General features: G+C 43.3%; 1 protein-coding gene across 1 annotated transcript in view; it reads right to left on the bottom strand.

Annotated features, from left to right (window-relative positions):
• Positions 1-25100, bottom strand: part of MYH15 (myosin heavy chain 15) — a 145810-nt gene extending 120710 nt beyond the window's left edge. Inside the window, exons 1-9 of the mRNA XM_087861640.1 lie at positions 25013-25100; positions 20327-20433; positions 15595-15738; positions 13997-14153; positions 13323-13350; positions 11915-12008; positions 9865-9957; positions 7415-7478; positions 7230-7325 (exon numbers count right to left, since the gene is read on the bottom strand). Coding sequence (XP_087717766.1) covers positions 7230-7325; positions 7415-7478; positions 9865-9957; positions 11915-12008; positions 13323-13350; positions 13997-14153; positions 15595-15738; positions 20327-20433; positions 25013-25100 — 871 coding nt within the window. The remainder of the gene's footprint in view (positions 1-7229; positions 7326-7414; positions 7479-9864; positions 9958-11914; positions 12009-13322; positions 13351-13996; positions 14154-15594; positions 15739-20326; positions 20434-25012) is intronic.
• Between the last annotated feature and the right edge of the window lie 1955 nt (positions 25101-27055).

The following is a 27055-nucleotide window of genomic DNA, read 5'->3' as shown; positions in this document are numbered from 1 at the left end:
GAGCCTGATGTGGGGCTCGATCCCATAATGCCGGGATCACGCCCTGAGCCGAAGGCAGACGCTTAACCGCTGTGCCACCCAGGCGCCCCTCATGTCTCACTTTCTATCAGGAAAAATTTGTTGAGCTCAAACAATGTGCCAAGCATTAAGTTTTAGAGATACATCAGTGGGGGGGAAATATCCTGCCCCCATGAAGCTTCTATTCTAACAGGGGAGACAGAAATTTTAAAAATAAGTAAAATGTATGAAAATACATGAAATGTATGAGGGTAATAAGTGTCATGGAGAAAAATAGCAGGGAAAGGGGGTAAAATGTATCAGCAACACAGGGATGTCTGGACGGCTCAGTCAGTGAAGTGTGCGGCTCTTGATCGTGGGATTGTGAGTCTGAGACCCACATTGGGTGTCGAGTTTACTTAAAAATAAAATGTTAAAAAACAAAAAAGTGTTGGTGATACAGAGCTACAGTTTTCAATAGAGTGATCTGGGAAGGGCTCCATCAGGTGACATTTCAATAAAGACCTGCAAGAGTTGAGGGGGAAAATAAGTGGGGGAGAATGTTCCAGACAGAGAAGAGCAAATGCAAAGGCCCTGAGGTAGAAGTTTGCCTGGCATTCTGAGTGGTTAAGGATGGGTCAGGAAGGGGCAAATTAAGGAAGTGGGAAGTAGTAGATTATGAGTCAGAGAAGCATCAAGAGGACAGATCATAAATCCTCACAGACCAGGGTGAGGATTTGGGCATTTATGCTCTATGGGAGGTAGGAAGCCATTGAAGGTTTTTGAGCAGAATGACATCACCTGATTTTTTTTTTTTTAATTTACCATGGCTGCTGGATTAAAGACAGAGGGAGCAAGGATGGAAGCAGGAATATCAGGCAGAAGACTGTTAAATAATCCAGGAGAGGGACGCCTGGGTGGCTCAGTCCGTTAAGCATCTGCCTTCAGCTCAGGTCATGATCACAGGCGCCTGGGACTGAGCCCCACATCGGGCTCTCTGCTTAGCACGGAGCCTGCTTCTCCCTCTGCCTGTTGTTCCCCCTACTTGTGTGCTCACTTTTGCATGCTGTCAAATAAATAAATAAAATCTTAAAAAAAAAAAAAAGTCCAGGAGAGAGATAATGGTATTTGACCAGGGTAGTAACAGCAGGAATGGTAAGGAAGTGCTCAGAGAGTGGATTTTGAAAAGTAGACGGAAGAGGTGAGAATAAGGTGGGAGAAACAGATGAGTTCAAGGGCAGGTCTTAGGCACATTAAATTTGAGATGCTATAATGAATACATGCTATAACATGGAAGAATCTCAAAATAATTCTGCTGAGTGAAATAAGACAGACAAGAAAAGAGTTTATATAATTCCATCTTACAAATTTCTAGAAATTTTGTTCTTTTAAAGTGTTTTATTTTTGTAAACTAAAAGGAAATTGACACACTGAAATCGCAAAAGACCTCGGGCATGCACGTTAACCTGTTAACAGTTCTTCTACATGTCTCTCTTTTCCATAGGAATTTCCCTTAAGCATTTAAAACCCATAGTTGTTACTATATATACAGCCTAAACCATAGCAATCTATGATTCCGTCATTTTACACTGTGCAAAATCCTCAAAATATAGTGGTACCATAGGGAAAAAAAATTCAGTCACAAGTAAATTCCATTGTAAGTCATTCATATAATTTGGCTCTTCTCCAAACCACGTCAAGATATAAAAGAGCCAGTTAGCTAGGAGTCTGGAGTCCTAGAGAGAATCTGGACTCATGATCGAATTGTGAAAGTCATCAGATGGAAACGATCTTTAAAGCTGTCAGTCTAGATGAAGTCACCACGAGATAGATGCAAGGACTGAGCCCCAGGCACTCTGAAGTTATAGGCCAGATGAAAGAGAGACCCACAGAGAAATACCCAGAGATTCAGGGGAGAAACAAGGAGGGTGGTGTGCTAGAGCCAAGGGGAGAGATTCTCAAGGAGGAGGGAGTAATCGGTGGTGTCAAATACTGTCATGACTTTCAAGGTCAAGAAATGTCTGTATATTCTTCTACAAGACTCATTCATGGCTTTACTGATGACTCCCAAATCTTTATTTTCTGAGCTCCAGTCTTAGCACTCCAACTACCCACTAGACATTTCAGTGCAGATGGCCATAAGGAGCTTAAATCCAACACTACCAAAATTGAATCTATGATATTTTCCGTGTCTGTCCTGAAGCTATGCCTCTTCTGTGGTTCCTTATGCTGGTGAATGTCACCGCCTTACCCTGGCTAGACATGGGGGGGCCGTGAAACCTTGTCCTTTCACGGCTCAAATACAGACATCATTTCCATGCCTTTTGAATCAAAATACTTACTTAATCTTTTTTCTCTACAATAGGTAGGTATATGCTATGAGGAGGAGGTGAAGATATAAAAATAGCATGGTCCTTTCCCTCAAGGAGGCTACAAGACTCCCACACCTAACCAGTGCAGGAAATGCTGTGTTTTTAGGGTGAGAGGATGTTTCGGTTGGATGTTTCAGTTCATACCAAAACAAACAAAAAAACCACACACACACAACAACAAAACAAACTATCTTCTAAAATTGTTTTGCCAAGAATTAGCTTTTAGATCACTCTAAATTATAACCATTCATATACCTTTCATTTTATGTCATTTTTGTCATTACATTTCATTGTCATTTTTGATCATTTTCATTCTGGTTATGAGGACCAAAGATGGTTTTTTTTTTTGACGTTATTTTCTGTATGTAGGAATATAGGAAAACAGAAACCTAGAAAAACTACTATTTGGCCAGGCCCAAATTAATGATAAACTGAATTTAGAACATGGTCTGTAGTATTTGTTAGACTAGGCCATCTACTTATTCAAACCCATGTTTGTAACTATGATGGGAATTTCTTTCCTCCTTTGCCATAGACACAAGGAGGGTCTTGCTCCCACCCAAGCAGGCCCAACAAACAGACAAACACTATGAGAAACAAACCGGAAAGAGTACCACGTGTCCAAGGTCTACAAGGCCAGGAGAAGGAAGGAGCCAACATTCAGGAGGGGGCCGGGAGTAAGGCCCCACAGTGGGCCCACATGCTACACATGCACTCCTCCCGCCACACCTCCCTGCTTCCAGACACATCATTTCTAGAAGTCATAAAGGACAGCTAATGGGCTTCTCCTTCCTCTCACCAACGAGCAACATGGCTGATGCACTGGCCTACCCATTCACTGCAGCAGCTATAGTCAATGTGAAGTGGTAGCCCTTAGAAACGTTCAGACCACATGCATGAGTGTTTGAGGGACTCTGAAAGGCCTTTAGCTCAAAACATTTTCCCTGCTGGGCCTTATCAGAATTTATTTTCAAGGAGTAATGAATTTTAATTGCACTGAGGCTTGAGGTCACCTCAGAGTGCCATGTAAACAGAGATTCCTTTATTTAATTAATTTCCTTTCTATCAAGAGGAATGGCCCTGAGAAAATGTAAAAAAAAAAAAAAAAAAAAAGGCAAACAAACAGTGAATACATTCTTGTGAGACACTATGAGGGCCAGGGAGACCGTCTAGGCCAGATAAGGCCCACACGGAAGATAGCTGACCAGGCTGTGGGCTTGTGGAGAACCAGGGGAGTTTGTCAAGGGGGTGGGGACAGCATAAAGAGGAGGCCCGAGAGGGTGCTAAAGGTAAAAGTCAACTGCTTCACGACTTCAAAAAGTGCAGGTATCAACCTTCATACGGGTTCTAGATCCCACTCTTCAGTAGGAGATGCAAAGAGCCCTTTAAGAGTGAGTATTTTATCATTCAAAGCTTTGTTTTACATGTCTTCCTGATATTAAATTCTACTTTCTGCATGGCTAAATGTTCTCCAAGACTCAGCTGAGTTCCCTATGAAAAGGAGCAAAGCTGACATTGGCCAAAAAAACCTCTTAAAATTACAAAGCCCTGTAGTTAGTACCTCTATGCCACATCACCCATCATTACCTGTTTCTCACACTGCCATGTACAGCTGAAGAGGTTGTACACTGCCCAACTCCGCAGAGAATCATTCACATAGTCTACAGTTTGAATAGCATTCTCTAGAGTTGGGCAGGGCACAATCTGCACCACCACACACAAATCTTGTTCCTCCGAACGACCAATGGGGAGAAAGGGAGTAAAGATAGGAGACCAGTTCAAGAGACACCTAATGGGTCAAGGGAGTACAATTTAATATGTTCCAGAATAGGAGATCCAGATGCCGACAATTTCTCTCCCCAGAGGCCTTCAGGCTGCTAGTAGACAGGTCAGGTGCACCTCTCAGCAACCATCACTATGCGTTACTGTCCCATACTAAAGTAAGGACCCAGGGCAGTAGGCAAAATATCAAAGATTCCAAGAGACAAGGACATGTTTTCTGACGCCTCACCCTAAAGTTCATACACCAGTTGAATAACAAGAATGGGTACAATAAATAAACGGACAAAAAATAGACAAGAGGAGAAAAACAGGAAGGTATATGCAGGACCGAGCCATCCAGCTGGCATTAAGACAGGACTTTCAAGGAGCCATATTTGAGGGGACCAAGGAAGTGGGTTTTAGCCATGCCTTGAACAAGGGCCAGCCTAAACTGAAAGGTATAGGGAGGAGGGATGTTCCAGACCACGTAGGGACTAGCTGGGGACTGGCTCTGGGATAACACATCACCCCATTCCTCGGTTCCTTCCATGAGTGGCCGGCCTCTTGACCGACTTTCCATACCCGGTTCTTTTATAGTACTGACAAGCACTTCTGTTTTAGGAAATTTGGACATAATCGTTTCTAAGGTGTGTTCTCTTGTAACAATCTTCAGGACACTCTGAAGCTCTCCTTTGGCAAACATGAATAAAAAGAGTTCAAATTCTAAAATGTCCCAAAGGATGACCAGTGCTGCGGAGAACAAGTGGACTGACAATACCCAAATCAGACCACCAGATGTCAGTCTTCGTACGGTAATCAATCTCGGCAGCCCCCAAAGACCCACTCAATGACTTCAACGTAAGCCTGCATTTTCCACAGCAGCTCAGAGCCTTCAGGCAGTTCTATTAGTAAACAGAGACGCTCCCCCAAATTTCACAGTCCCTGCTGGTACCCACATTGGACCCTGTCAGGTGACTTGCACACAGAGAAATCTGTGCTAAGAACGTTAGATGTGGCAGGGCTAACCAAAGGAAGATCCAAAAAAAAAAAAATCTGTTCCAGGTTAGGTAGAGGGGTGGGAAGGAGAACAGCTGCTGTGTTCGTATCACCAGTTGCACCTGTGACAAAAATCATTGTCCAGTTTGCAGAGTTTGCCCCATTCGGTGAGGTCACTTTGAAGTAGAAGGCCATGTAGTCAAACCACCACTAAGTGTATAATTCACATACTTCATCTAGCATAAGAGGCTGGGGGAATCATTCCCCATTAATTTGCTCACCCAGATCTTTGATCTCATCACAAAAGCAGTCCTGTGGGAGCATCGTTGTCCTCAGTGGTTTACTTCATACCCAAGACCTTTGCAATCCAATCAGCTTGTCATTCTCCCCTTCCAATGACTTCCCATACTCTGCCTTAGGGTGCAAGGTGCTGCCTGCTATGGCCCTGCCCACCTCCCCCCTACATTACCTTCTTCTCTCCACCAACTGCAATGGCCATTTTGCTATTTCAAGAATAAACCAAATGCCTTCCTGCCTCAGGGCCTTTGCTCTTACTGTTCCCTCTTCCTGGAACTTTTCCTGGAAATCTTGCCTGCTGAATCACTTACTCATTCAGGTGTCTTCAAGAATATTGCCTACTCAGAGAGATCTTGCCCGACCATTCCATCTAAAATATAACCACCTACTACTCTACCAAGCCCAAATTCACTCTGTCTTCTCACCCTACATGTTTTGTAGACCTACCATTCTCTAAAATCATATATGTCTTTGTTTACTTGTTTATTACTTGTCTCCCATACTAGAATGTAAGCTCATGAGGGCAGCGACCTGTTAGTCTTATTTATTTTCCAAACCCCATGCTTAAAAAAGCAGTGCCTGGTGCATACACAGCAGTCCCACAATAAATATTTGTTGAGTGACTACACGAAGTTCATTCTCTTACCCCACAACTTACTTTTTCTTTTTTTTTTTTAAGATTTTATTTATTTATTTGACAGAGAGAGAGACAGCCAGCGAGAGAGGGAACACAAGCAGGGGGAGTGGGAGAGGAAGAAGCAGGCTCATAGCGGAGGAGCCTGATGTGGGGCTCGATCCCATAACGCCGGGATCACGCCCTGAGCCGAAGGCAGATGCTTAACCGCTGTGCCACCCAGGCGCCCCCACAACTTACTTTTCTATTCCTCTTCATGGCACTATCTTTATCCTGGTCAAATTATAAAACTTGAGAGTATTTTCGACTCATCGCTCTCCCTCATTGCTACATTCAGCCATGGCTAAGTCCCGTCTATTCTTCTGTGATCCATCGCTTTTCTCCCATTCCCACAGACACAGCCTGACACAACGCCTTGTCATCCCGTACCAGGGCTGTAGTGCCTTCCCTCCAGATCTCTACCTTCCATCCGTCTCGCCCACCAGCGTACTTGTCGCTGCCCTCAGCAAATCATGACCTCCTATTACCCCACCCCTGTACCCCCCCCAACTCCTTGAGTTCAGAAACCATCAGAATAAAATCTCCACTATTCCTCTATGCAAGTCCTTCCCTCCAGTCAACCTGATCTCTCTGCTCCCTGATCTTGTTCTGCCTTTTCCTGCCACTGTACCCACTGTTCCTCCCATAGGAAATACCCTCCACTCATGACTCCAGTTAAATCCCCTTCCTATCCTTCATACCTCAACGCAAAACCTCCCTTCTTTATAAAACTCCCGTTGACCACTACAGACCATGGCGGTGACTCCCACTTCTGGCCCCTTGCCTATACCACCCATAGGGTTCTAATCTTCTAATCATTGAAGGCCTTAAATTATTTAATATTTTTACACACATTCTCATACACACACACACACACACACACACACACATTCATTTATACCTTCTGGGCATCCTACCCACTTCAAACACTACCAAATTGGAAAAACATTTACTCTCTAGCAATATAAAATTATAGAACATTGGTTTTATAATTGGCTTAATAATCATGTACCTTTTAGGATAAATAAACTGAGTTCTTAAAAGACTTATTAAACAATACTTTTCCAGGCCCAAGAATCTGACCTCTGTCTCTTGTTTTAGAATGTCCCTCAGCTGCAGAATAATACACTTACCGTGAAGTTCTTTCTTTCCAGACAGAATTTGATAGAATACGTGGTAGTTCCTCTCTCCAGGCTGCTGGAAAATCACTCGGGATTTTTCAAGCAAATCTGCAGGATGAGGAAAGGATAAAGATTCATACTCAGGTGCTCCTGCAAACTTAGAGGAAAAGTAATCAAAGAGTACAGTGGCTACTTACAAACGTCGATGTCTGCAGACGACAGCTTGCCTCTGGCACAAAAGTGCATCCTGATGAATTTGCCCTAGGTGGACATAAAACACAGTCTCCTATTGAAACATTCCAAACAGTTGCAATGGCTTTATTATACACATTACTCCCAAAGGGACTAGTTTAAAGTTAAAAGAAAAATGCAACATGGGCCTGAAATGGCACCAGATAACGCTGGGAGGAAGCTAGAATGGTCACCAAGACTAGCAGTGGTCCTGGATTCTAGTGTCAGACCTGCCGGCATCTAGCTGTGTGTTCTTGTGTGTGCTATTGAATCTCTCTGGGCCTCAGTGTTCTTACCTAAAGAATGAGAAAAATAATATCTCTTCAGCATGTTCTTTCATTTATTCAGCAAACATTCATTGAGCACCTACGGCCATCCAGGAAACCTACTAGGCCCTGGACGTATCACATCAGAAAAATAGATGCGGTCCCTACTCTTCTGGATTCTAGGTGTAAGCAGCTAATGCCATGGCATGAACGCAGGAACATTCGATGATTCTTGAATCCTAAAGAAAAGCCAGTTGTGCAGGAGTTGAGTGAGTCTGGAGGAGCAGAAAACAGAGTCTGTGAGGTAGACAGGCACCAGGCACCCTATCACGTAGGCCTTACCATCCACAGGAAGGAGTACGGTTTAATTTTATGTGTGCTCAGAAGACAGTGGGAGATTTTAAGCAAAGGAATGATGTGATTAGATTTATGGGTTTTTTTTTTTTAAGATTTTATTTATTTATTTGACAGAGAGAGAGACAGACAGCGAGAGAGGGAACACAAGCAGGGGGAGTGGGAGAGGAAGAAGCAGGCTCCCAGCGGAGGAGCCTGATGTGGGGCTCCATCCCAGAACGCTGGGAACACACCCTGAGCCAAAGGCAGACGCTTAACGACTGCGCCACCCAGGCGCCCCTAGATTTATGTTTTTAAACACTACTTTGGCATAAATAATAGATGGGGCTCCCTTTTTTGTCTCATGAAAAGCCATAAGACGGATCTAGCAGGACAAAAAGGCTGCCCAAGGAGACAAAGCCCATGTGAGAAGCCAGGTGCGGTGAAGGAGGCAGTCAGCGGCAGCCAGAGCTTGCAGGAGGAGGAGGATGGCCAGGCGGAGGACAGGCTAGCGGGGGTCACCCATGCAAGGAAGGAGACAGAGCAGAACTACGGCCGGGCAAGGGAAGAGAGTGGCGACAAATAGGGAGATTGAGCCATTCAGTCAACAAACGTAGGATAATGGGAACCATACACACAGACACACATGTGTAAGTACACATACACGCACATTTATACACATACATATATGCGCGGTACTAACTGAAATAATTTAACCTGGATTTCTGGATTTTTTTGGACCCCTTTTACTTTCTTTCCCTTCTCCTCCTCCCTTCCATTCATCCATCTTTGCCTACTTTGCTTCTCTACTTTTTTTCTTCTACCTGCCAACTTTCTTCTCATTCTTGTTCTTTTTCAATTACTTTCTTTCCTCCTTATCTTTCTTTCCACCTGTTCTTTCCTTTCTTCCTTTCCTTCTGCTTTTTCCTTTCTTTCATCTTCCTTTTTTCCCCTTCCCTCCCTTCTTTCCTTTCCCCCTCTTTTTACAGCTTTCTTTTCTTCATATTTCAGCAGAAAATCCCTTTGCATTCTAACCAATCCCAAAACTAGCAGTTGTTTTACGGACCAATATTACCCCCTGCTATGCAGCCAGACCTCGCAAGCAGATGTAAGAGCAGGCAGGGCAGCGCTAAGGCCCTGGATAGAAACCAGCCGCAGCAGCATGAGGCTGTTATTTAATTGTGCCCAAGGATTCAAACAGGAAGCCTCCTGCAAATTTCCTTGTAAATTATAGCGTGGCTCCCTGCCACATTTTTGTCATAAAATGGGTTTGTGAAACTAAGGTTTGAAATTCAAATTTTTCCTCTATCCTGGGACTGCAAGTTATCAGAAGCTATTTTTAAAAATGTTTTCTCCCAATTAAGAAAAAAAAATCCCCAGTGGAAAATATGCAGAGGTAGGGGAGCCATAGGCAGGAGCAGAAACAATAATTGTACTAAGTGAATTAGGAAGTGCTTACTAAATTGACTTGTTATAAGGAGTATAGGAAATTATGAAGGAAAAAGTACTTTCAACTCTGTAAAATGTAATGCAATATAAAGAATTATTAGAATTTGCTGGGTGAGCTTCCCTACTGGGAGTGGAAAGGAATTTGAAACTTCCTGAAATTGACCAAACAATAGAAGCTTTTCTGATGTATATTCATATGTAGTTTTAATTTAATAATGAAACTGATCTCTTTCTTTTTTGAGGAATCCAAAAATATTAGACCTTTTTGATGTTTGAGGAATTTTTTTATACCTGTGGGCTCAGACATGAATTTTACCATTTGCTTCAAAATTAAAGACTCTGATATACTGTTTAATCATGTTACTTACAAAACGAGAGGAGTTGTCATTTCTCAGGGTTTTGGCATTTCCAAATGCTTCCAAGATAGGATGCACTTGCTTGATTTGATCTTCTAAAGTCCCCTGAGATACAGGTAAGAGAAATATAGCAGATAAAGTTTTCAGTAAAATTCTGTAATGTGGTAAGCCCTCCAGACCCACTCTTGCTTTGATAAATAGTAGCCAAAAGCTGTTTCCAAATTTGTTTATACAATGTTACTTTGCAATGAGAGCTCACAAAAATAGATGAATGAGAAGCTATCTTAACATACAATGCCCCTGTGAATATATGTGAGAACTCATTCATTTACAATGACTTTCTTTTGGCTGGAATTAGCCTAAGTGGGGAAAGGAACTAGATAGCTACAATCAATCAATCAATACCATAGCCTATTTCCAGGAAAACCTCCTTCCTTATATTTTCCCCATTGTTAATCTCCCTCTCTTCCCATCTAATTCTTACATCTGGAAATTTTTTCTTAAGATAATACAGCAGATTCTTGACATTATTAAATTATATTTTTCTTTGTTACGATTCCTAAGTAACCTAGTGGTCCATGCCAAGCAGTGAGTCAGTGATGGCATTCATTTTGAATTTGAATCATGTGTTCTCAGCCGGTCACCTCCACAGAGTGAGTCTGAATGAACACCCAGCACCCCCATTGTAACATGGCTATGTCGTTTTCCACTCAGCATCAAAGATCCATTTCATGGGAAGGATTATGTAGTATATAGTATTCAAGAATTTATAAATTGAGGGGGTCCTGGGTGGCTCAGTTGGTTAAGTATCCTACTCTTGATTTCAGCTCAGCTTGTGAGATTAAGCCCCAATTCAAGCTCCACACTGGGTGTGGAGCCTGCTTAAAATTGTCTCTCTCCCTCTCCTTCTGCCCCCACCTCCCTCACGTGCATGTGTGCGCACGCATACACACACACACACTTGCTCTCAAAAAAAAAATAATAAATATACAAATACTCTATCTCTTCTATGTATTATTTCTGCTATCCTTTAAATAAGTAAAAGGGCTATATGAGCAAAGATTTTCATGGAAGTGTCATATATTATGTATTGGGTTATGTATGATCATGAGGCTCAATGGGTAGACCAAACCAACACACACCGAACAACCCAAAATGCACACAAAAATGAAGCAATATCTAGTGAATAATAGAGTTCAGTAATACCTGAAGAAATCAATCAAATTCAGGAGTATGGTGGTTGGGAAAGAAATTTTTCATGGTTTGAAAATTGGACCAGTTTGCTATTGTGATATACTTCTTACTTTGCAAAAACAGCAGGAAGCACCCAGGATTGATTGAAAAAGCAAAATAACAATGCCAGACATAGAAAGATGAGAGGCTCTAACAGCTCAATAACTCATTGATTTTGAGTCCCACTCAGCATTATCTAATTTTATTTTGCATACCAATTCTCATGGTCTAGTTACTCTCAAATTATCATGAAACCCATCAACCTGTTAATGGAGCTAAACAAAGCAAACTAAATTAAAAATCACCAAAGATAAAAGTAATTAAATAGAGAGGGAAGAGGAGTAGAACCTGGAATGTGATTAAAGTGGAGGTTATGCCCATCAGGCATTTGGGATTTGATCCAGGAGTTAGTGGTGAAGGAAGGAGACTTTTACCAGTGCACATCTGTGGGGGTCTGACATCTCACAGTAGCTAAAGGGATTCAGAAATATCAAAAGTGGCCATTCAAGGCACTGATGACTCTAGTCTTTTGGGAAGATGACTTGGATCGTAGGTGTAGTTCTCAGAAGGTCCAATCAACAAAGATCCGGCTAAATAGCCCTTGAAGCAAATCTGAAACAAATTATGTAATTTCATGTTTGGGGGTTATTGGTTTGAAGCACTTGATGACCTCTCAAGAGGCAAAGACGGGAAAAAACTTTTCTATAATTTTCTAATTTTTCTGTGGCTCTTGTCTCCTCTTTTCTCCCCAAAAGTGGTCAAGGCAGAGCCTCCATGATCAGTGGATAGGACCACCTCACCTTTCCTGCCAAGATATATGAACACTTACCGGCTTTTCCCTAGATTCTCCCATGGTTGCTATGGTGGCAAAATACTGGATAATATGTTTGGTGTTCACAGTCTTTCCAGCACCAGATTCTCCTCTGTGATTAGAAATTCAATGATGCTGTTAACTGGTTTGGATTACAAATGCAGTGAAAAGTTAAATCATTTTAACTATATAGGCTAAGACAAGAAGGAAAAGTTTTATGGAAAAATGGAGCTTGAGAGGAAACTCGATTAAAGAGATGTAGATATTTAATCAGTTGGGAGAAGGGGAAGGACTATCTCAGGCTGGAAAAACAGCATGAACAAAAATCAAAACTCAGTACAGAAAGATTAAAGATTTCATAAAAACTGGAAGCCTGTTCTTCATGGTTCTGTTAACAAAAAGCTGAAGAGCTCCTCTATTAGTTAAAGACAGGTCCCCTCATTACCAACTGTTGGAGGGATTTTTCATGTATTAAGGCTACCACATGGCTAGGTCCAACCCTCTCCCTAAGAAGAAGGCATACCAATCAATCCACCAGGCAGATGGGTTTTAGACTTCCTTTTACCTTTGATAACCAGTTAACTTTGTGATGTGGGACGAACACAGTGGTGCTAGCCTCATCACCCAAAACATCATAGGATCAGGGCCTGCCTTTATCTGCATGAAACTCCAGGAAATAGTCCATCTTCTCTGCAAAGGGCTGAACACTAACTATTCTTCTAGCTCTAAGATTCTGAGACTATTATTCTTCTTGAGATGACAAAAGCCAATGGAGAGCCCAACACATGAGGTGACAGCACCATTGCATAGGAAGACCAAGAACTTTAGCATTTCACTGCCTTTTGAATCTTAGCCTCGACGCCCCCCCCACCCCACCCAGCCACCCTGCTGACAGTTCATCTGGCCAACCAGTGCTCTTCCCATCAAAATTAGATACAATACAATATGAATGAAGTCTTTTCCTTCCTTTTCTCCTCCAAGTCTCACCATCTCTTAGTTCCTACTACTTAATGTACCTTGGTCTGCCCCAATTTGGCTGCCCAGATGACAGCAGGTTATCTGTTCCATCATACCCATTGAATTTTGTCTCTCTGCCCAATTAGCCAGTCCACAGACCTGTGAAAACTATTATTTCGACAGGGGGTTCTCCATTAAGAAGATGACTAAGATCAGCTTGTGCACTATGAGCTCTAAAAGATCTAAGATGGTGGAGGCAGCCTACCTAGTACCGTATTCGGAGTAATCACTGACTAAAGCGTTATGACAATTGCCTGAGTATCTTATTCGTGCCTAGAATGTATTCTGTATCTAAAGAGCAAACAATTCAAAGATAGTGAATTTATGTTTTATTCCCAGTGATGTAGGTGTCTGTTTCCACTGAAACTCTCACTGCTAGCCAGAAAGAAGAGGCAAGTCAAACACTTACGTCAAAAGTACAGACTGATTCTCCCGATCTACAAAAGAAAAGAAAATGTCAGAACATTCTTCTGCCAGAGCTTCTACGTATTGGCAAACGTGTTCAAAATTTCCTTGGTTGCAGTTTGAAGTCAGACACAAGGAAAAGGATTTGCTCTCAGTTGGATAAAGAAATACCATTTAAATAGTACAGAGTAAAAAGAGATTTTTTTTTCCTTTGCCCCTAGGTATGTCAGTCCTAAGAACATATAAACCTCAGGCCCATTTTCTTGCTCCAAATACAAATGATCACTGACTAATGGTTGACATTTTTGCCATTTGAAGCCTTTTAAGAAGCATGGTGTTACAATAGCTACAGAGAAACTTCTTTGTGCCAGAAACTCTAACAGGCGCTTTATGTAATGAAAGCTGCCATCTACAGGGGGCTTACTCCGAGCCAGCCACGGGGCTGAGCACTTTCAATGCATTATCTCACTTAATTTGACGTGTGAGCTAATCATCTCCAGGACCCTAGGAGCCAGGCTCTATTTGGTCCCCATTTTATTCAAAAGAAATGGAGGCTTCCAGTGATGAGGTAACTGCAAAGGCCACGCTCTGCTCACAATGGCTGCCTGCCTCTCAGTGACATGGAGAAAAAAGTAGATCAGGTATTTTTACCTTTCATTTTGTAGGGCAGCCACTTACTGTGCAGCATATCCTGAAAGGCATTATCGGCCACAGCGAAGATGTGAGGGGGAGCTTCTGATCGCCTCTTCCCTTTGTAGGCAGCCACGACTTCTTTCTGATACACTGGGAGCCACTTGTAAGGGTTTATGCTCACACAGAAGAGACCTGAATATGTCTGAGGAAAAATCAGAGGAGATTTCAGAAAGCAGGTTAGAAATACTTCCAGGGCTGTCAGCTCTCTCGCTGCCAGATAACATTTGCTGAAATATTTACTCATAAAGGAACTCAAAAGAGGAGAGCGTTCGGATTCTTACAGAGAAGGGACTATAACAGGAAGAGACCGAACCAGGTGAGAGCAGCAGCGGGACCTGGGGTTACCTGTCCCCGGGGAGACCCGCTAACTACTAACACATCTGACACACACGCCTTTTGAAGACAGAGAGGACGCCGACAGCAGGCGGAGCAGCTAGCGGTCATTTGAGGCCAGAAGGTGGCTTGTGTTTCAGCAAGATTAGGAACCTGATTTTTAAGGCACTGAGAGGGAATAGCTCATTTGGGTCACTCAGTCCCTATAATGGTTGAATTGTGGCCCCCCAAAAGACACCTTCAGGTCCTAATCCCGGAACCTGTGAATGCAATCTTATCTGGAAAACAGAATCTTTGGAGGTGTAATTAAGTTAAGGATCTCAAGATGATATGTGGGTGGGCCTTAAATCCAGTGGCTGGTGTCTTTATAAGACGCACAGAGAGGAGACGATATGGACACAGAGAAGGAAAGGGATGTGAAGACAGAGGCAGAGATTGGAGTGATACAGCCACAAGGAATGCCAGCAGCCACTAGAAGCTGGAAAGGGTAAGGATTCTCCCCTAGAGACTCCAGAAGGAGTAGGACCCTGCTGATTTGATTTGATTTTGGACTTCTGGCTTCTAGAACTGTGATAGAATAAACTTCTGTTGTTAAGTCAACTGGTTTGTGGTAATTTTGTTACAGCATCCAAGGGAAACTAACATAGTCATGTAAATCAGAGTGCCAAGGAGCAAGTTGGCTACATGTCATGGCTTCTAAAGCAATGGAGCCCAAATGCCACCATTTTGGCCCAATCTATTCAGCGCTGCTGCTGTTGAATAGGTTCTGAGTAAATCAAAGAATCCAAGAAACCATCGCCAATGTAATGAGGATGAAAACAATCATTCCTTCTTCTGAGCACAAACAGGGTGGCAGGCACTGCTCTATGTGCTTTACATTCTCTGATTTCATCCTCCAAGCTACCTTGGAGAGCCAAGCATTCTCATCTCACTTTACAGATAAGGTGACTTCAGAAGTTAAGAAACTTAACAACTAGTCAGTGACAAAAGTAGCATCTGGACACCGATCTATCAGGATCCAAGCCTCACGCCCTTACTTTAGCTTGACAACCTAGGGAAAGGGCTATGGCTGTTGACAAAATAAAATTGGGGAAATGCTAAGGCAAGGTCCCTTCCCAGTGGGCATTCCTCAAGCGTTATCCCCATGTGAGTCTGCTTAAATTCAAAGTAAGCTCTTATCCAAAAGTGGGCTGAGACATGCCAACATGAGCGCCAGCGTGAGATTTCAGTGGTGAAGCATATATACGTACATAGGTCATCCAGTGGTCATAGCGCCTCCTCAGGGTATGCAGCACAGATGCTTCATTGAGATGAGTCAGCATTGCTAGGTCTTCAATCATTTCAAACTTTGGGGGATTCATTTGCTGGACTTCATCCTCTTTGACACTCAGACTCTGCAGAGAGGAGAAAAATAGAATATATATTTCCCTATTTTATGTTCCTTCATTTTGCCACGCACTGGAAAGAATCTTCAAGGATTCAAGAAAAAGATGCCTCATGAGAGGATGGGGCCAGAAGTTTAACCAAGCCTAATGAAAGAGACAGGTGTTTCTCCTGCCCATGATCACACCTTGCCTGAAGATAGAATATTTTGATTCAAGAAAAACTTTTTAAAATTTCATCCGGCAAGACTCTGGTCCTGCGGCTCCTCACTGACTCTGGTTGCCTCTGGGAGCATACACATCACATTGCACGTGACTTGTACCTCTCCTGATGCGTAGAAGGTTTAGAAGAAGGAATTTGGAGTGAAGGATCAAGGAGGCAGATGAATCCTTCCAGGCTTTGTTCAAGACCTATCCTCTTCCTCAATCCTTCCCCAACTCCCTTAGCTCATTTAAAAAAATTTTTTTTGCCACATGAACAACCTGTACTGTCTTGACACAAGCTTTCGTGTAAGTTTCAATAATTAACAATGTCAGACTATTTCTCAGCTTGATTATAAACACCTGAAGGAGTTTTGATGGTGTTTTCTTTTATAGTTACTAAAGCATCTATTATGTGATGGACATGGTAGGTACTCAATAAATATTGATCTCTTGATTAATATGAATGCATTGATACCAAATAGTTGTTTAGAGTTGTTCTCAAAGTTTCCTTCCTATTAAACAAGCCCTTTTCCTTGTTTAATAAACATTGGTATCAACAAATGGCTCCATTTAATCCCAGCTGGTGATGGCTTCTTCTTCCAAAGCTCTCACATTCTCCATTTTTTTTTTTTTTTTTTTGAGAGCTAGAGAGGGAGCAGGGGAGGGGTTCAGGGCAGAGGGAGACGGAGAATCCTCAGCAGGCTCCACACCTAGTATGGAGCCCATGGCAGGGCTTGATCTCACAATCCTGAGATCATGACCTGAGCTGAAATCAAGAGTCAGACATTTAACCAACTGAACCACCTAGGTGTCCCCACATTCTCCATATTCTTGATCAAATTCCTACCCACAGTCTGCTTTATCATTGCTCCAACAGTAATCACTTTTCTTTTGAGTCACTTTAATTTCCATAAGTCAAGGACTCCTTTTCTGTAGAATTTAATTAGTTGTCTTGTGTCTTTAAATACCTCCCCTTAGCTCTAATTGTGTTTTTCTCTTCTTTCACTGCCTTCTTTCTTCCATAAGTATTACTCTACACCCACTGGCTTCATTGTCTCTGTTAATGTTACGGAGACTGTTCATGTGGTGATTGAAAGTGTAGTTACTTCTAACATCAGGAGGAGGAACCCTGGAGCTAGGGAGATACAGAGCAGGGCTGGGGGACTAGGGCCATCATTATGGTGGAAGGACAAACAGAACAAAGCAAATTCATTTAGACTCTTCTTTCTATACCATTAACTTAAGGCTTTCATGCTCTTCTTCCTATGATTTCTTTTGAAAATCATGATTATAACCATAATATATTTACAAAGCATCTTAAATCTTGTCGAAAAGACAGCAGTTTGGAACATGTGCTCAGACAAGAAAGCCTCTCATTTGGAGACCTGATAAAATAGGGTTGACTCCATTAAGAAAATGAAAAGATGGGACACCTGGATGACTCGGTCAATTAAGCATCTGCGTTCAGCTCAAGTTATGATCTCAGGGTCCTGGAATTGAGCCCCGCATCAAGCTCCCTGCTCAGGGGGAGTCTGCTTCTTCCTCTCATTCTCCCTCTGCTCCTCCCCCTGGCCCGTGCTTGCTCTCTCATGCTCTCTCTCTCTCTCTCAAATAAATAAAATCTTAAAAAAAAAAAAAGTGAAACAACAACACTGGGGGAAAATCTTTACAAATCATATAACTGACAAGGGACTTGTATCCAGAATACATAAAGAAATTTTAAAATACAACAAAAAAAGCAATAAGGCAATTAAAAAATGGGCAAAGGGTTTGATGAGACTTTTCTTCAAATGTACACAGTTGGTACACAAAGGGTCAATAAGCACATGAAAAGATGCTCAGTATTATTAGGGAAACAGAAATAAATAGAAATAGGGGAATAGAAATAAAAATCACATTAAAATATCACTTCACACCCACTAGAATGGCTATCATCTAAAAGATAATAATACGTGTTGGTGAGGATATAGAGAAATTATAACCCTTACATATTGCTGGCAGGAATATAAAATGATGCAGCCATTTTGGAAGACATTTTTGCAGTTCTTCAAAATGCTAGACATAGAAGTTATCATATGACCCAGCAATTCTACTAGGTATATACCCAAAAGAAGTTGATACGTCCATACAAAAACTTACACATGCATGCTTATGTGAGCATTCTTCCTCAATAGCCAAAACCTGGAAACAACCCAAATGTCTCTCAGCTGGTGAGTGAACAAATGTGGTGTAGCCAATACTATGGAATATTGTTCAGCTGTACAAAGGAATAAAGTACTGATACTTGCTACAACATGAATGAACCCCAGGACATTATACTAAGTGAAAGAAGCCAGACACAAAAGATCCTATGTTGTCTGATCCCATTTATTCAAAATGCCAGACTAGGCAAATCTATAGAGAAATAACATAGATCAGAGGGGAGAGAGGGGAGTGACTGCTAATAGGTACAAGATTTCTTTTTGGGATAATAAAAATATTCTAAAAATTAAATTTCAGGGATAGTTGCATAATTCTTTAAATATACTAAAAACTGTAAAGGAACTTTTAGGCAAAGAGGCTTGCGCGATGGACTGTAGAAAAGACCCACAGCGACCACCTGGCTGAATACGGACCGGTCCATGGGGGGACCCACCTCAAAATATCGAGGCCCTCACTGACCCGGGGGCTACTTACGGCGAAGTACAGTTGCCAAAACGGAGAATTTGTATGCCCCCATACCTCCTCACCTTCCGTCTAAAAACAGCCCCCACCCCTGCCTCTGCAGACAGCTCTCCTCTGTCCTGCCCCCCCCCCGCCCCCCCCCTCCCCCGCGCCCCGCTCCCTTGCATTATATTCAATAAAATTCTAACTTCTTCGTTCTGCCTCAGGTGAATTCTTGTCACCACCCACACCACCTGCTTCCGCCCAATCGCCGCCCCACATTTGGGGCCCCCACCTGGTCAGACAGACACATTTAAACACCAAAACTATTGAATTGCACACTTTAAAGAGGTGAACTACATGGTATGTAAATTATAGCTCAATAAACAATGACGGAAAAGAAACATTCACATCCGCTTTCTCTCTATTGATAAGAGATTGTCCCGAGGCTAACTTTAGGGCCCATCTGTTTCCTTATTTAGGACATTCTGAATTTTTTCTTGCCTACCTAGGCAAATTCCTGCTGATAAGGCCCAAGTTCTTCTTAATTCCGTCACGTAAAATCTACCTAGTTGGAGATTTTTTTTATGTCCAGATATTGTCAAAAAGGCATATTAAGACACCGTAAGTGGTAATTTATAAGTGGCCTCCAGAGCTTTACAACTCAAACAGCAATGCTTTAGATTATAAATTGTCCGAATACCAAGATAAGGGCGTGAAAAAGACAAATCTTCTTGGTAATGATTCTGTTTGCTGTGGAGCCGAGGCGCAACCGGAAGGAGACTGGAGACGTGAATATGGGCAGGGAATCCTCTATAAAATCTACCAGGAACTGTTCATCCGAGTCAGGCCAGAAATAAGGCCCGGCTCAGCACCACGGGGCTGGCAGGCAACCTGAGGTCAGTGATTTAGGGGAGGGTCCTGAGGGTGGATTGCTGCCCTAGATGCCCGGATGACAGGGAGAAGGGGCTGCAAGCCATTCCTGCCTTACATCACGTGCCCTCCACGACCCCTTACAAACCAGCTTATGCTCAACACCTGCCCTAAACCTCTTTCCAAGGTCATAAGGGACCTCCTAATTCTGAAATGCTGAGGCTTTCTCCAAGACCTTAATCTCTTTCTCTAACACTTGGCATTACTGACCATCCCCCATCTCTTGGCTTCTCTGGCACTGTGCTAGTCAAATTATCCCTCTCTCTCTTTTTTTTTTAAGATGTAATTTATTTATTTGCAAGAGAGAAAGCATGAGCAGGGGGAGGGGCAGAGAGAGGGAGAGAGAATCGCAAGCAGACTCCGTGCTCAGTGCAGAGCCTGGGGCTCTATCCCACAACTCTGAGATCAGGACCTGAGCCGAAATCAAGGGCTGGATGCTTAACTGACGGGCCACCCAGGGGCCCCAAATTATCCCTCTTTCTTATTCCGGACACAACTTGCTTCAGAGTTCTTTAGGTCACTATTCACCGTAAGCGGCACCTTTAAAAAACAACTAAACTTGAAATGTTGGTGAAAGAAGCAGAAACTGTGAGTTCTAGAGTCAATGATCTTTACCACTGACACCTGCGTTGTTCTGTTCATTTAATTTTTGATAGGCAGGGGAGGAGCAAGAAAGATCCATGATGTTTCCGAAAGTGTATCTATCAGTGGCGTTTCTTACCCCCGGTTTTTAATTAAACTATCAGGGAAAGGACATATTTAATTATTTGATTAAAAAGAGAATGTAGTTATCCCAGAGAGGAAATAAAGATTCGTTTACCTTTCCATCTGTTGTCTTGACAATTAGTTTGCCATCATTTCCTCTCCCTTTAACCTCGGCCTCAACATACGCGTGTTTGCCATCACGAATCCAGCATTTCTTCTTCTCTATGGAGCAAAAGAGGATTGTAACCATCGTACTTGTACAAAACATGATTTTGTTGGATGAATATTATTTCCTTTCTGCTAATTCCACCTGGTGACTTGGAGTCACCAATATAGGAAATTGCAGAGTTAGATAAAATCGCAAAAGCTTATCCCAAAGAAGACACACTGACTCTGTCGGAACGAGAAACACTTGAGCCGGCGGAGGCTGGGAACATCATAGACCGTTTTGCTACAAGAAAAGCCAACACCTTACAAGCCCCTCTTACCACCCCAACACTTACCTCCCACTCACCGTCCCAGGTCCTGGGTGGTTGTCCTGGTGCCTCACCCCCCCCTGCTCCCCCCAGAATACTTCACCTAGAAAGGTCTGGTTACAACCAAGTGAAAGTTCGGTTAGTGGTCATGCCTGTCTTTCAGGGTTTCTTTAGACCTTAGTTTTAATTTTGGAATAAAAGCCTGCTATGAGAATTACACGGTAGAATTGGAGCGGGGAGGAGAGAGGAGAAAGAATATGGGTTATTTTTGCCACACGGCATAACTGCTCCACAGTATTTCCCCCCCACAAATCGTTTTTCTGTTCTCGGCCTCCTCGATTCCACACCCCACCCCTATGCAAAACAGCCCTTCCCTACGTGAGTAGCCAATGAGATGCTACGGGTGAAATAAAATCTTGTCACACCTGACACAGCTTCGCTGGGCCTCACTTAGGTGCTTCTCGGGTTCTCTCCCACCTGAGACAGATAGCCGTGGAAGATGAATAAGAAACCTACTTTTAGGGGCACCTGGGTGGCTCAGTTGATTAAGCCTCAGGCGCTTGATTTCTGCTCAGATCATGACCTCAGGGTCCTGAGATTGAGCCCCTGTCCGACTCCCAGTGGGTGTGGAGCCTGCTCAAGATTCTCTCTCTCCCTCTACTTCTGCCCCTCCCCGCCCCTTCTCTCTCTCTCTCTCTCTCTCTCTCTCTCTCTCTCTCTCAAGGGAGGGAGGAAGGAAAGGAGGGAGGGAGGGAGGGAGGAAGGAAAAGAAAAGAAAACCTACTTTTAAGGGAAAGCGAGTCTTACCAGAAGCTCATGGAAATTCCAGGTCACAGCCCATCAAGTAGATATGGGGGAGGTGAGAGGAGAGCACTTGCCTGGAAAAGGGACAGTCTGAACCAACGGCTAGGGACAGATGAACTGGCGAAACGCCTACGCAACGATAGCACGGGGCGGGGGGGGGGGGGGTAATGCCAGCTCCTTCACCACCACCACCCCAGCACAGGAATCACAGAAGTTAAGAGGCCTTACTGGTGCCGGACAGGCAGCCCCCACTAGAGGTGGGCAATAGGACTTGGGGACAGCATGCAGTGACTTTGGGCAATGTTTGCCCTTCTTCCACTGAGCTTGGGTCTGCAAAGAATTTTGTGGCACACGACCTTCTTGCCGTCCTAGTCTTTGCTGTGCTCCCTTCCCTGTTCCCCTAATTACAACCAATCCACCGCTCAAACTGCTGGGGAAGAAGATTTTTGTAATTCCTGTCAGATTGATTTTGCTTTTGCTTCTACTTGTCGTTTGCATTTTAAATACTGGTTTTGCACTATATTTATTATTTTGATCTCTTTTTACAAAAACGGATTTCGCTTTGTGTTATGTCTGTGAAAAGAGGCTTGTTTTTGAAAAGTACCTATTTTGCATACATTTTGTGTGTTTAAGGTAAATAAATGCTCTGTATTTTAAATCAAATGTTATCACTTGAAAGAAACATGGATATTAGCTGGCACAGATTTTCACTTTTTTTTTTTTTAGGAAAAAACCCTGAGAAAAGAGATTAAGAGAGTTGTCTGTAGTCACATAGCTAATTAGTGGCAGTCGTTAGAATAATGACTCTAGAAATTAGATCACCCAGGTCCTAAATCAGTGCTCTTCCATTAGAGCGTGCTTCCTCGCTCTTACATGCTTGGCTTTTTTCCTCCAATTTTTCTCTGAAGGATTATGTTCAGCCCCTGCGTCATGATTAGCGCCTTCTTTCATGGCCCCTGGAAATAGGAGGGGAGAATTTTTGGAAACCCTTACCTATCTGAGGCCCCATCCCTAACAGGGATGTTTCTGAAGCTCAAGGAAACGAACTCTTCTTTTAATTTTTACATGTTTTGCACTCGTGAATAATTGCAGAGATGGAAATGCAAGCAGCAATGGGTTTGAGACAGGCTACCCGGATTTTAGTCCTGGCTCTGCTAGTGACAAGGTGGAAAGCAAGGGCTTCATCTCTTTGGGCCTTGGTTTTCCCATCTGTAACCTCCGGAGGTTTGCCTGCATGATTTCATATTTTTATTTTTTATTTTATTTTTTAGATTTTATTTATTTATTTGTCAGAGAGAGAGAGCACAAGCAGGGGAGTAGCAGGCAGAGGGAAAAGCAGCCTCCCCCCTGAGCAAGGAGCCGGATGTGGGACTCGATCCCAGGATGCTGGGATCATGACCAGAGCCAAAGCCAGACGTTTAAGCGATTGAGCCACCCAGGCGTCCCATGATTTCATATTTTTAGATGATTAAATATCTTTTCTAATATAAAGACAACAATAACCGAAAGGGCAACATATGTGAATTGGAGAAAAAATGAAAACCAAGAGAAATGTATAAAGAAAATTAAAAAAAAAAAAATTCACCCATGGGGTACCCAGGCAGCTCAGTCGGAAGAGCATGTATGTGACTCCTGATCTCGGGGTTGTAAGTTCAAGCCCCACATTGGGTGTAGAGATTACTAAAAATAAATAAATAAATAAAACTTAAAAAAAAAAACCACACACACCCATAATGGAACAACGCAGAGAGAGCTGCTATCTGAAGCATTTCTTTCCATTCTTTTTTCTATACTATTGATCAAGATTGGAGTAATACTGTATTCAGTTTGGTAGTTACTGGAAATAGATTGTTTATGTGTCCTAACATAAAAATCATTTACATTTAGCTTGGGAATGCTGCTTTGTGTTTATCTCTACAAGCGCACTTTCTCCCTGACCCCCAGCAGTTCTAGTTTTCCTTCCCAGGCCACATAGTAATGACCAGTGTGTATTTTTCACATTTGTTGTTGCAGTGGGGCCTCCATGGAGGAAGGTAGGCAGAGCAAGGATCACCATCTGTTTGACAGATGAAGACACCACGGCTCAGGAAAGTGCAGGGCTTTGCTCTGATTACACTGCTGGAGATGATCCAGGTCAGGGAATTCGAACCCAAGACTCCTTGACAAATATTCTGCTCACGCTGCTTCCATGTGGCCTGAGTTCAAAAAAGCAAACTCCATCACCCCACCCCAGCCCAGGGGGATGAGAATCTTTTCCTTACTCTGTTATTTTTGCTGCCATTGCATTTCTATGGGGAAAACCATTTGGGAAAAAAAAATTAATTAAAAATTATTGCTATATTTTAAGTAATTATTTACAGTGCTGATCCTACTAAATGCATCATCCAATTACCTCTAATGCTTTGGCCTAATTTTTATTTTCTCGCTGGCAGCACCATGATCTTGTCCTTCATTGTCTGACTACCTGTGATAAGCTTTTGCATGACCACTTCCGACCTCAGGAATAGTTCTGTTATTGTATTTGATTTGACGGATTATAATTAGCTACTCTAAAATCCAATCATACTAATGAAATCCAATGACTGGAAACTGGGAACGGATCCAGGACTGGACTAGGATGGAAATATAATGTCCTACATAACCGGCTTGACTCGTAATTGATCATATTAAGGCCTAATGTTGACTAATTCTGAGTACTGGAACAACACTCAGTCAGTATTGATGTTGCGTTGTGGAATAATTTGGGGATTAAGATACGTAGGTAGGTTGATGCTAGATACACTGATTCTGACTTTACACCTCCAAGGAACTGAAATTCCGATGCCCGTGCAGCCCAGCCACGTAGAGAAGGAGGAGGAAATGTAGCATTTATTTCAAGATTTTAATGTAGAACTCAGCCTGCATCTCGAGGGTAAATCCTCATTAACCTTTGTCCTTCCTGTAACTAGCAGGAGACTATTCATCAGCGGGAGCAAGTCTCCTAATTATCTCTTGTCGAGTGTCGGCTGAGCGACCCCACTGACCTGAAAGACAGCCAGAGGGTGAAGTTCCAACATTGGAAAAGTCTGAAGAGGCCCCGGGGGCAAGTTCTATTTCTCCTGCCCTCCCCAAGGCTTTTCCTTTCTTCTTCCTTCCAGTGGACCAACCCCACCTACTGCCAAAGCCCCAGGCCCCTCTCTGTGCTACAGTGTTCACCCACACTCAGCGGCTTCTGAGCAAGGCTTTCTCTGGGCCCACTCCTGGGCGTGTCTGTGCTGTCACCGTGCTCCCTCCAAGAGAAAACAAGCAAGCGGGGCTTGCACCAGGTCTGCCTCCCAGCCATCCTCCTCTTCCTTGCAGACTCATCCCTACCCAGGCCACTTGGCTCCTCAGCTGCTCGGTCTACGGTTCATAGAGGCAAGTGCATCCCAAGCAAGTAAGTTAGGTTCCACGACGGACGACTCCACTCCGCCAGTCAAAACTCTCAGCCGCCACCCAGAAGCAGGAAAGCCCAGGGAACCAGCAGCCACCACAAGGCTTACCATCAAAGGGCACGGCCTGGAGTGGAAGCAGCTCAGCCCGGCTTCTTCTGAGGAAGGCTGCAGCCTCTCCAAGCTCTGACAGATCCATCCTTCCTCAAGAATCCACCAAAGCAGGCTTAGGCCTGCGAGGGAGCCGCAAGGATTCACTCTGTAGAAGACAGGTGTAGGAAGGAACCGGTGGGAGTGGGGCACCAGGCACTAATCCAAGACACTATTCACTAGAGACAGACCAAAAAGGGTTAAATCTTCTTTTTAACTACCTCCACCCCTCCTCTCTCTCCCCACGTCTCAAGTGTATGACCAAGTTGGACTCAAGAACACGTTATGGTAGCAGAGCCAACGTATCCACTAGGTACAGAAGACACTAGCATTCATGATGCTTTCAGGGGCCCACAGAAATAGTTTAATAATAATTTTGTTTAAAATCAGAATAAAACATGACTATAATATTAATGATATATAATAATGAATCCATCCTGGGTGATACTAATTAGTCTTGATACCAATACAGTTGTAAATTCTGATTTTTAATATTTTTTTGTAAAGGAGGAAGCCCGCAAAGACAGGAGTGCCTAGGACCCCTGAAAGTCATAATGCAACCCTGAACCATAGTCCTGACCTTGGCAGGTGGGAGCATGGGCCAGACTGAGAAACATCCAGTTGTGAACACCAGGAGCCTTGACAGGAGAGGAGGAAGGGCTTGTAGGGGTCTAGGTGCGTCCGGGGAGAGGGAGCGCTGTGGCTGGAGTATGGTGACAAAGGGGGGAAGTCATTCAGACTGATGTTCAGCATGAGAGAGTGTGGGAGTGAAAGTGTGAGTATCCTGCAGAGATGAGTGTCGGGAGTAGATGGGATGTGCAACTCCTGGCCGGGGGATGTCTGGGAAGCAGCAGGAAGCACAGGTCAGAGATGGGAAGCAGGCTGTGTGCTGAAGGCAATGAGCGGGTATGGGCGGAGGAGTTCATCAGCTCAGGAGAGGCCAGCGCGGGTCTTGGAGGGGCTGGTGGCTGGGCAAATCATCAGGTCTAAATTCACGGTGTGTTCACTCTGTACCAAACACTTGACTTATTTTATTTTTGATCTTCACACTTGACATTTGACAACAAGGAGAAGAAATAGAATCTGAGCTCTCATGATCCAAAATAAGAGGTCATTCTCTCTAATTGGACAAAAGAGTCTTAGGCTTTTGACTCTCCACTCAAGGTTGCACGGCAAGTATTATGTGCCCCATTTTACAGATGAAAAGATAAGAAAAGCACTTACCAAGTTTGCTTAGCTCCGGTGCTGCTGTTGAGGACTGATCAGCACCATGGTCTACCCCCCTCCAGAAGAAACTAACCATTTGCCATTTCACACATGGGTGACAATGAACAAACCCAATAAAGTAATGTATTTCACTGCACTTAATCTACTCTTTTCTTTATGGTGGTTTGGGTGTGGTTTACAGCAAAGACTGGTGGTCCAGGCTAATGAGTCAGTTTTATCTCTGCCAGAAAATAAGCGTGTGACTTGTAAAAAAGCACTTAACTCCCCCTAGGTTCGGTTTCCTCCCCAACACAACACAAGGACTAATCTTAATCTGTGGGGACATTTCCTGAGGTAGAGAGAAGATAAGTATGCAGGGGAAGCAATGACCAAAAGCCCAGAAATGGGACTGAGGGGTGTCACCACTCTACTTATGAGGTTGGTGACGTGTCCCAGGAGAACAAAACAAAACCGACCTTTCTGCGGGTAAGGATTCAGATTTAGGAAATGTAATGATAATAATCAACATTGGAATAGATAGAAGGGAGCAAGATAAAGGAAAGCTTAGAAAGCTAGGCAGAGAAATTTAGCAATACACTGCAGGAAACATCACAGACAGGGCGAGAATGTGAGAGAAGTGGTATTTTAGGAAAATGGCTCTGGCAGCATATGCAGGGTGGGTTGGAACAGGGAGAAGCCGTAGTCAGGGAGACATGTTGCGGGTCTGTACTTGTGAGGAGATTGGATGGAATCCCCCCATCCCCTGCCACTCTGTGTGGCTTCCTGGTGGCTTGCACT

Source organism: Ursus americanus, chromosome 4 (genome assembly GCF_024610735.1).
Source record: "Ursus americanus isolate L20-20 chromosome 4, mUrsAme1.1.p, whole genome shotgun sequence".
Classification (NCBI taxonomy): Eukaryota; Metazoa; Chordata; class Mammalia; order Carnivora; family Ursidae; genus Ursus; species Ursus americanus.
The sequence above is the reverse complement of the archived record's forward strand: the minus strand, read 5'-3'. Positions and strand labels throughout refer to the sequence as shown.